The sequence below is a fragment of the Daucus carota genome, chromosome 4 (assembly GCF_001625215.2).
Source record: "Daucus carota subsp. sativus chromosome 4, DH1 v3.0, whole genome shotgun sequence".
Lineage (NCBI taxonomy): Eukaryota > Viridiplantae > Streptophyta > Magnoliopsida > Apiales > Apiaceae > Daucus > Daucus carota.
Genome location: NC_030384.2, coordinates 45,225,271 through 45,237,106, shown reverse-complemented (window position 1 = coordinate 45,237,106; position 11,836 = coordinate 45,225,271). Strand labels below are relative to the sequence as shown.

The 11,836-nt window shown below is 33.7% G+C and overlaps 2 protein-coding genes across 2 annotated transcripts; both read right to left on the bottom strand.

Annotated features, from left to right (window-relative positions):
• Window positions 1–4,398: 4,398 nt before the first annotated feature.
• Window positions 4,399–6,500, bottom strand: LOC108218111 (protein VAPYRIN). Its single transcript, XM_017391034.2, has one exon. The coding sequence runs from the start codon at window positions 6,227–6,229 to the stop codon at window positions 4,604–4,606; it is 1,626 nt and encodes a 541-aa protein (XP_017246523.1). The 5' UTR covers window positions 6,230–6,500; the 3' UTR covers window positions 4,399–4,603.
• A 1,510-nt stretch (window positions 6,501–8,010) lies between these two features.
• Window positions 8,011–8,283, bottom strand: LOC108218202 (dehydrin HIRD11). The gene has a single exon (XM_017391117.2). The coding sequence runs from the start codon at window positions 8,281–8,283 to the stop codon at window positions 8,011–8,013; it is 273 nt and encodes a 90-aa protein (XP_017246606.1).
• Between the last annotated feature and the right edge of the window lie 3,553 nt (window positions 8,284–11,836).

Genomic DNA, 11,836 nt, shown 5'->3' with positions numbered 1-11,836 from the left:
TATATCAAATAGAAATAGGGGGGAAAATCTGCACATTTATGAGAGTTAACTCTTCCGGAGATGATAATAATATATCGGTGTTTGCTGAGTCGGTGAGACGTGACCACGGACCACCCCCAACTTATGTTCAACCTCCTGTTCATTTTGTTTTTAATCAGTAATTAGCGCCCACCGATAGAGATAGGTATCGGGTCGTTGTGGATGACAGAAGAGTGATATTTCCATCTCCGATTCCCTAATTTAAGATTGCTCCCAAATCCGTCTTGATCTCTAGAAGAAGATTTTTTCCCCTAATCACCGTTCCCACCGGAGAACGGAGATTTCTGTAAAAATTAGGAAATTTTATTTTTTAAAAGTATTGTAGTTATATATTCTATAATATAATTCTTAATTAAAATTAAATCAATAATTTATAATATATAATAGTTTTTATATCCCTATATAATATTTTATATTCCTGTTCATATTAATACTCGTTTATAATAAAATAAAAAATAAAATTATATTTTATAATTAAAATTATGATTTTGAACGGAGTATGAATCGGATTGGGATCGGGATCAGAAGGAATGAGAACGTACATCCTACCACGACCAAGGGCTCCCTTGCAAAACTAACCAGTTTGAACGGAAAGTTTTCAAAACTAACCGGCCTACGTTTAACTTTTCAAAACTAACCAGCCTAAATACACAAAAGTCGGGCGACCGTTGTGGATTGGTTTCTGGAATTGATGGTCGCCCTTACCAAGGGCGACCCATGCAGACTCGCATTAATACAATTATCACTTTATCCCAGCTTGTTTAGCTTGCTAATTGATGATTACTAGTTTAAAATCGGTCTGGTTTAATGCAGGGTACCGTAAAATATTCATTATTTGATTATATATATACTAGCTTATAGCCCGTGCAAGGCACGGGAGCTTTTAAATTATTTATAAATTTTTTAAATATATTTTAAATGGTGTGAAAAAAATTATTTTATAATAATAAATTAAAATTATATGTATCATGCCAAAGTATTAAATTCTTTCTACCAAAGTTTAAATTATTTTAAGTACGACTCCAACTCCTATTAGATTATATAATGTGATTTAAATATTTTTCCAAAAAATTTTTATGGCTCGAGATTAAAATTGATAAACACAATTTGTTTTGAATTAAGAAGATCAATCATAAACATGCAATAACATGGTAGAATTTGTTTTGGATTAAGAAAAAAATTTTGTATTCGTTCCTCACATAAATCGGGCTTATTAATTTAAAAATATATTAGATAAAAATAATTTTGTGACGGTGCGATTTATATGATTCTACAAATAAAATTGGTAGAAAATATTTATTTTGGATTAAAAAAATCATAAACACATGAAATACAGAATTTGTTTTGAATTCAGGAAAGGAATTATAAACATGCAAGTAGATATCAGTTGTCTTATGAAACAGATGTTATTTTTGTTGTAATCTAACGGTGTTTATTTGTTCAATCTATGATCCGATGGATAAAAATAATTTTATGACGGTGCGATTTATACGATTCTACAATTAAATTTTGTAGGAAATATTTATTTTGGATTAAAAAAACCAAAAACACATGAAACACAGAATTTGTTTTAGATTCAGAAAAGGAGTTATAAACATGTAAGTAGATGTCAGTTTCCTTATAGAACAGAATTTAATTTTGTTCTAATCTAACAGTGCTTATTTGTTCAATATACAATCCAAGATAAGCTTTTGGACATAGGACCATGCGACCAAATTATCTTCCTTACGCTTATTATATATAAGTATATAATATATATATATTAATATTTAATGTTATTTCAGATATATGTATATATTTCAATAATATGTTTATGAATTAAATATATTCTAAATAATTAATAAATATGTTAAGCAATTATTTTTTCCGAACACATTAAATAATTTTATATGGTTAACCAAAAATCGTACCGAATAACCGAAATTTTTTCGGTTCGGTTAACCAAATTATATATTTCGGTTCGGTTTTCGGTAGCGAAAATTTTGAAATTCGGTTTTTCGGTTTTTAACCACGGTTAACCCAAAAACCGAATAGTTAACCAAAATTTTAATTTTTAATAATTTATTATATTAATAATATATATTATTAAGTATTTACAAATAGTGATTTATTTTTATAGCTGCTTTGGTATCTGTATTAACAGCGAAGTCTCAATAGCTTAATTTGGATTTAATTTGTTCAGATTTGTACCAAATCACCGGCAGTGAACAAAGCAATGCATGCATTACATCCGTTTCTTTACGCACTGTTTAGTTTTTGACAAGTGAAGTTATATAAGCTTAGATATACTATTTGAATTACGTCATTTATATCAAGAATAAGGTGTATAATTTGAATTTCGGTTTTCGGTAATAACCGAAATAATAATTTCGGTTTCGGTTATAAACTGAATAAAGTTCGGTTCGATTTTCGGTAGCTAGTTTTCACTAATTTCGGTTTCGGTTGACCGAAAAAAATTCGGTTTCGGTTTCGGTTTCGGTTAAACGAATGCTCAACCCTAGATTTAGCTGGTTAAAATAAAGAGGTCATATGTTTTCATAAAATACATAAATAAACAAATTTAATAAAATATGTTATAGTTTAAAATGATAGGATTTTTAATATTTCAACAGTATAGAAACCTGTCAAAAATAAAAGTATAGATACCTATTTCCTATTAAATAAGTTACTTCTATTTAATTCTATACGTTTATTATTCGGTGACATGTGTTTTAATATTTTATAAAATATAATCATAACCTATTTTTAAATTATTTTTTTTGAACAAAATTTTGATAGTTAAATTTTTATTTTAAAAAAGTCTTAAAAAAAATGATAGGAGGAGGATCAGTGTCACATTCATGCAAGGGAGAGAGTACTAATTCGAATAACTATTCATGCAAGGGAGAGAGTACTAATAACTAAGTTGATGACTCGATGCTAAACAAGCTGGGCCTGGGATAGAGTGGTTGTATTAATATGAGTCTACATGGGTCGCCCTTGGTAGGGGCGACCTGTACTCCAAGAAAAGTTGCAATGGAGGTCGTCCTTGGCAGGGGCGACCTTTACTGTCAAAGAAAACTAACTTGGGTCGCCCGAGTTTTTATATTTAGGCTGGTTAGTTTTGAAAAGCTGAACGTAACCTGGTTAGTTTTGAAAACTTTACGTTCAAACTGGTTAGTTCTGTAAGGGAGCCCACGACCAAGTTGAGTTAATTACGACCGAACTACTCTATTTGCATGAACCATTTGTTGGGACTTGCGAGCTGAGACCGATGAGGAGGTGTTTGACAATGCGGTGAAATCTCTCTCAAAAAGTCCCACGTCCTCGTCATGGAATTGTCTTTTGATATAATCAGCTAAATAAATTTATTAATATTGGGCAAAAAAATTAATTTTATTAGTACGGGAAGAAAGATTAGAAAGAAATATTAAATTCTCACAATTTAAAGCGGAAAAATTATTAATTAATATAATATAAAATTAATGTACGTTAAACGGTACACTAAGTGATATCAAAATTGATAATTATTATTAAATAAATAGTGATCACACGGTAGTTTCAATATTTTTGCAGGATCTTAAGAAGCATATGTAAAAACTACAGGAGAAATCATTACTCCTTGGTTTATCTTCTTGGGCCAACTGCTAGGCCGACTGGACCATACGCAACTTATCTTTGTCAGTTGTAGCATGTAGGTTAAAAAAAGAAAACCCAAGGGCTCGCCTCAGCTTTGCCTAAATAAAGTTAATTCTGAGCACGGTTGGATAGCCCAGTGGTTAAGGGCTTATCCTCTGTCGTCCCAGGGTCTTGGGTTCGACCCTGGCTCATCTCGAGAATATCTTAGAACAGATACTCACTTGTAAGGCTATAAGCCATATTTGTCAAAAAAAAAATAAAGTTAATTCTGTTTCGTACTTGCGTTACGTGACGAGAGAGTGTATTTGATTAATTAATTATCGAGATTGCATCTACATCATATCCAAATCAAAAACTCTGATCATACATGAAAGGATACAGAGACGCAACAATAACAACATTTCGGTACCAAAGTTGTCAAGACAGACGTAGAAAGCGTTATAAAGAATTGGTTTGCATTGAATTATTCGCCTGTATTTGTTGTTCTCGTCAGTCTTACTAGTGAAAACAACAGAGGATCTGCCTTGAACTTAACAATCAATATTAGCTAAAGAAAACTCTAACAATCCAAATATTTCACAATCTGATCTACTGATGAAAGAAGCATTTGAGACTTTTTTAAACAGCCAACACTGTATAATCTGAATAAAAATCTTACAGAATCATACCATGCATCTCCTCAGCTACAGAACATTTTCATTTAGCGCGAGGCTGGGAAAAACCAACTAGCAAAAAACAGACTGAAGTGTATTTGAACTTGAAGGATTATGCAAAATCTTTACAGGTATATGATACCAGAAATAAACATACATTACTTTTTAATGACTCCAATCTTGTTTGGCATTTTCAAGCTAAGTAAAAGAATAATGCAAGTACTAAGCTCACTGGTTATTAAAGAACCTAAGCTCAAACCTCATTGTTTTCAGAATTACTGCAGCTACCTTAGCTATATAACGGCCATTGTTCTAGTCCGATCATAGCTACCCCGAACATTCCTGGGGTGCGTTGCTTTTTTCTTCTTAACTGCGACGTCCATGATTTCTTTGACCCCTTTTCCCTTTCCGAAGGAGACTAGTGAAGTAGGAGGCAAACCATACTTTTTCACTGATGAACCATCTTTTGTGGCACCTCCGTAAACCAAAATCCTAGTAATCCCCGAATAGTTCAGAGACTCTGCAATTTGGATTGCAGTAACACCCTTATTAGTCTTTGATTCAACCTCAGCGCCTTTCTTTACCAGCAATTCAATGACCTCAACATGTCCGGACTCAACAGCACAGTGCAATGCAGTGTAACCATCCACGTCTTTTGCATTAATGTCAATTCCCTTTTCAATTAATATCCGAACTGCATCAAGGTGTCCTTTAAACGAGGCCCGGTGCAGCACCGTCCAACCATGCTGATCACGGCCATTTATCAAGGCCCCATTTTCGAGGAGCCTCTGCATTGTCCTCACTTCACCTTTTCGGGCAGCTATACTTAAGCTCTCCCCTAGGCGGAGTGCATCATATAGCCTGCTGTGCCCGTGTTCTGCCGCAACATCATAAGCAGTTTTACCAACTTTATTACGGATATCTTTGTTAGCCCCCTTCTGGAGTAATAGCTTAATCATATGATCATCTGCTAATGCTGCTGCAATATGTAGAGGCGTATCACCATCACCAGAGTTACAAATATCAGTTCTTGCACCATTTGTCAGCAACTGCCTCGCGCAATCCCTTCGCCTCTCCTCAACAGCTATGTGTAGAGCGGTGTTACCATCTTTAGTAAGCGCGTTGACATCAGCATTCTTGAGCAAAAGAAGCTTTAAAATCTCCAGGTATCCGCCACCAGCTGCATAATGAATCGGACCCCATGAGGATGCCTCTGATCTTTCCACATTAGCATGATGAGCCAACAAGAGCTCAACAATCAGAGTCTCTCCTAATGCAACTGCAGCCTCAAGCGGAGTCGAGCCAGAGCCACTTGAAACCTCAACGTTTGGCTCGAACTCCAGCAGAAGCTGGACTAGATCAGGCCTATTTTTACTAATGGCCAAATGAAGTAAAGTCTGACCATCCGAATCAACTGACTCAACCGCCTTCCAGGCCGAATCACTTTTTTCTAACACATCTCTAATTTCACCCATAGCACCATTGTTAACAAGTTGAGTCAAAACAGGAGATCCAACAAACATGACTTGTATACCGCTGTCAATAAACACCTGTTTCTTCCTAGTGGTAAACCATTCATTAGGAATAGTATCATAAGTTGACGCGGGGTTCTTAACCGTTGCCCCAGGCACAACAACACTATGCAACAAGAAGGAATCATCACAATACGGGAACGACTCTGGAAGAACAGAATGTTGATGCGATTCATAAGTAATCTGAACTGTGACAGTAGTGAGTGGAGATATAATACCAGATTGTGGACGAACAGTGTAATGATTTCTGTCCATTGGCTGTAGGCGAAATGCCACGGGCATGGTGTGCATAACATTACGCAGAGTCAGCTCACCGTAACATCTCTGGCCCTTCCTGATTCTGATTGCCACAAGGTTTGATGGTTCCAAGCTTATGAGTCTATCCATTATGTTGATCAATTACAGTAGATTTAATTCTAAGCTATTTTTTACGAATGAAAGTAAGAGGGGACTTGTGTTGTTTGCTGGAGGAAGAACAAAAGGCGTGAAGAGAGAATCAGTGAAGGAATTAAGTTGATGGAAAGGTGAGGTAATTATGGTAAATATAATAGGAGAAAAAGAATGGCCGGCAGAAACAAGGTTTTCCCACAAGGTTTAACTATGCTAGACTTGTTCTATCCGGCGGCCGACTTGCAACAGATTATATGCTACTAGTCCTTTTAGAATAATTATGAACACTTGTTGAAACGTTGTTCAATACAAGTTTCGCCAATAGACATGTATATTTGATTAATGTTTATACTAATTTGATCCCTAGTTTGTTAATTTTATATGTTAAATGTTCCGAAACATATATCTGGCGCATTTCATTTCTGCATAAAGTTCTGCAGCTGTTAATTGCTTGGTAAACTAAACAAAAACCTTAAACCTGAACAACTGGCAACCCTGCATTTGTGTGTATCAGCCAAAAACCATCCAGATACCTCCCCAACATATGGCAAGCTATATATGATCAACGAATAACACTTTTTAATTGTTATTTCAGGTCATCAGCATATAAGCAGATAGCACTGTCGCGTTCTTAGGAGGACTAAGCATTGTAAATACTGAAGTCAACATGCCTAAAGTCTCCCACTCGGCCTTTACTTAGTGTTAAGTTAAGGCTTACCTAAGTTGCCAGAAAAATGACAACAGTACTCAGAAATTACATGTTTGATATTTTCATATTATGGCATAATATTATCTTATAAACACTGTAATCGAGTTAATTTACCCCCCACGGCAAAAAAATATTCCATTACTTACTCTGGAGGACAATGGGAAAAACAGAATAATCGGCCGGCTGTGAGTACCTAGCTAATTCTGTTTCATGTATATGGTCAAGCAAGTGCTGTAATTTTTCTGTTTTGTTATAAGACATTAGAATTTTTGTATACCCATCAAAATGGACAGTAATACTAGATAAACCAGTAACTTTTATTTAGTCCTGGAATGTGAGACTTGATCCGGGGACCATTACCGTGTTCCAGACAGACGGACCAGTTGTGATTAGGATCTTTTGTCTTCTAACAAAATTGACCATAATAGCATAATTGCTCTCAAATTTAGATGCCACGTTCTTACAAACAGAATATGTCTTTATCATCGCCTAGCGGCTAGCGCCCTACCCTGTCCTATATATCTGTCTCGGTGTCAAGGTCTAGAATTCAGTCTGTCGAACTCCAGTAGATGTATAAGATCCAGGTTATAATCGGTATCTTTGAAAAATCCAGAATATATAATAATTTAACTTTCACATCTATATCATATGAAAAATGCTAGAGCGCCTAAATTAAATCATGTGTTATGCTACAATTTCATTAATAATGAACTCCATTCATTCACATCATAACACTAACCAAAACATCCCAAATTGTCACTTCACCGACGCCGAGTTATTTGGGACACATTTCGGGTTCTCTGCACTACTCATATAACATTGCCGGGAAAGGATACTCGTACAGCTGCATGTGAGTATCAATTCTGAACTAAACCTAAACTTGTCCAAAGTGCGTACGAACTCTTGTTAAAAAAAAACCATAACCACAGATTATACACAAATTAGATTCCATTTAATTCATTATTATGTATGAATTTAGTAAGTAGATAACATGAGCTACCACATTTGATAAAACATGATAAATTAGATAAACAAAGGGAAAATGCAATCTCAGTAATTAAGCTATCAATTAATCGCTGTCGCTACCGCTGCTGCTGTCACCGTGCTTGTGACCGTCCTCATGCTTCTTTTTCTTCTTGTCCTTCTTTTTGCCATCTCCGTGACCATGACCATGTCCATGACCATGATGATCGCCGCTTTTATCGCCGTGGACCTTGTCCTTCACTTTGTCGACAATGCCTTCTTTGTGTTCACTCTTTTTGTGATCATCGTGGTGCTTACCATCCTTATGGTCCCCTCCTAAGCCGAGCTTTTCCTCTACTTTGTGAATAATGTTCGACATTTCTGATTGAATTAGTAAAATGGAAGAAGGGTGCAGAGGATTTATAAATTATAACAACATGAAAGAGGGAAGTGAAGGGAGAGAGAGAGGGTAAATAAATCTTGACTGCTCATTGTCCGAGTATTCATGCCAATCACCGCGTCCTGAAAGAGGAAAGTCATAGCATACCATGCATTCTCTTTTTGTTACCAAGGGCATGTTTGTTTACGAGAAGCGTTTCTGGTTTTCTTGACTCATTTGCCTAAAGAAGCGGAAGCACTTTTAAAAAGTTAAGAATCCTAACTCCTTTCTCACAGCTTCTTCTTTTCCAAACATTCTTTTAAGTTTGCCCAGACGGCCCCATCACTTCTGCTGCATTTTTTTTTCTGCTGCACTTTTTTTAGTTTAAGTAAGAAGTCACTTCTTTTATGTTTGTCCAGACGGCCCCTAAATCTGTATTCCAGAGAAAAACGAGATAGAGACAGGCTTGTGTTCATAAATAAACTTTAATATGATAAATTCTAAAGGGAAAATAGATTTTTTTGCCACCCAACTTATTATTTGTTTAGAAACCTACCACTGAACTATAATTTTTTTCTTTTTTGTCACTGATGTTAGGTTCGGACTTTTTTTTGTCACTAACGTTAGGTTCGGATTTGATTATTAACACTATGTTATTTTTTTAGCATTATTAAAATATAGTGTTAGTCTGCAATATAATGACGATCTAATATGTGTCTATATCTTTATATGTAGTGTCCTAGGTAGTTTACCTTGGAGGACGAGAGTTGGACACACATTTTGAGACTCCAAAAAATTTCAAAAATTATTTTATTTTATTTTTTCTGAATAAAATTTAATGTTGGTTTGTTTTCTTTAAAAAAACGTTGGATTTCTTTTTTTGCCACTAACGTTATGTTTTGATTTAATTATTAACAATATGTTATTTTTTTAGCATTATAAAAACATAATGATAGTCTGCAATATTATGTTGATATGATATGTGTCTATAACATTATATACAATCATCTATATGTCCCCTAGCTAGTTTACCTTGAAGTACGAGAGTTTACCTTTAATTTTATACTCCCTCCGTCCCATTTTAACTGCTTTTGACTTTTTTACACGTATTTTAAGGTGTTAAAAAAATCACATCTAAACATACTTATTGTTTATAAAATTTATATCAAATAAAAGTTTAGAATCTAAACTTTTATTTGATATAAGAATTAAATCTTTTTATTAAGCGTAGATACTATTTTTTTACACCTCAATATACGTGTCAAAAAATCAAACATCAGTTAAAATGGGACGGAGGGAGTAAATTATTTTAAGACTCCACAAAAATATAGTATCACTTGACTTTATAGTTCTTTACCACTACTTGTCACGTATTTTAAGGTTCCCACTTTTTATAAATATAGTTCCATAAGTTAATTTTGAGATTTCCTTTCTGAGTAAAAAAATCCGCACTCTCGTCCTCTAGGATAAACTACCTAGGACACATATGGAGTACTACATATAAAGATATAGACACAAATTACCATTATATTGCAGACTACCGCAAAATAGATTTTCGAAAAATATCATTTGGATGGTCGGAAAATTTAAATAAAGGTCTGATTTTAATTAAATATAATAAAATTTCCTAAAATGCCCCTACAAAATTAACGGTAACGGCAGAAGATAACGGAAAGGGTGCAAAGTGTCTACGGGTTAAAAGTAAAGGGCTGCATAGTGTTTATTCCAAAACTATTAGGTGCAATGTGCAACATGCTGAAACCAAAGAGGTGCCAAATGCAATTAACTCCAAAAAGAAGAACATGGTGTTAATAATCAAATCCGAACCTAACGTTAGTGACAAAAAAAATCCGAACCTAACATTAGTGGTAAAAAAAAATAAATTATAATTCAGTGATAGATTTCTAAACAAATAATAAGTTGAATGGCAAAAAAATCTATTTTCCCAATTCCAAACTACTACATTTTGTATTGAACATGAGTTGAATGTCCTCAAATAGGTCTCTCTGTGTGATTATCTTTGTATTTATATAATCTCCAATAATCAATGTATTTATATTTAGAATAACATAATTTAATAATTTAATATATTTTATTTAACAATAACATTAATCTTCTAATCTTCTAATAAAATAACATATAAATTATTATTATTTTTAGAATTAAGTTATTTAGATTTTTATTTATATTTTAGTGGTTGAATATTTATATTGTAGACGGAGAAGTAATGAGTAACCAAAAAAAATATATCTTCGGTGGAATATCGTGTAAATATAAAATATGAATATTTATAAGTTAAATACGAGAAAGGGAAAATAAAATTCAGAAGTGACTAAATCATCAATTTTCAATTGAAAATGTTTCATCGGAAACTAAAATAACACACACTTGTGTGTATATTTTAAATGGGTTAATTATCATATGGATCACTTATTCCACCCCAATGTATCATCCGCATCACTGTGAAATTTTTGGTCTCACATAAACCACTCAACAGACTAACGGTTTCATGCCGTTAAATCAAATTAAAAAAGACGTTAAAGTTAACTTTTTCTGTTAAGTTCAGGTGACATGGCGCTTACGTGGATTGCAGGAATAAAATAAGTTTAAACTTAACAAATAAACTAAAAAAAATTCCTACAAATCATGTATAACGAATTCCTGAGGTATAGCCTTGTTCCAGGTTATGTCAGAGGCCTCCAGTTATAATTCCAGAAGAGGTTTAGTTGAGAATCCGCGCGTTGCGGCGGCCTATAAAAATTACATTAATGATTCAAAATTAATATTTATAGAATAGAATCAATTTGCGGCGACTTATAAAAATTATATTATTGATTCAAAATTAATATTTATAAAATAAAATAAATTTTATATTATAAACATCTCGATGCAATACCAATATTAATTTTTAAAATTGCAAAATTGGACTATAATTTATATGTGAAAAAATGATAATAAGTTTCTACATGTAATTAACGATTTAAAGCACGGCGAATCTTAATTTTAATTGTGTTTTTTTTTTTGGAAAAGTTTTGTTCTTGACTAACATTGTCATTAACTTTTCCAAACACTACTTCTTAGACATATACACCACTACCTGCATATAAAAAGCATACGACTATACTGACTGATGACATCAATAAAACAGACCGTAAGCTTGCAAACAACAACAAATACGTCCGACGGCCAAAACAAATATTATAAAAGAATCACCAACAAACATATATTATTGTAATTAGGGGTGTGCATTCGGTTAACCGAAATCGAAATTTATTTCGGTTAACCGAAACTGAAATTCTATGAAACCGCGGTTAAAAAACCGGATAACTGAAAATTGAAAATTTGGCTACCGAAAACCGAACCGAAATATAAATTTCGATTAACCGAACCGAAATTATTTTGGTTATTCGGTTCGGTTTTCGGTTAACCGAACCGAATGCACACCCTTAACAGTGATATTGAGAGACAGTGTAGGTTGTGTTTAGATGATCCAAAACCCTACAACCTATAATGGTATTTATAGGTGCCGAGAAACTTGTGCGCTACTCTTTTC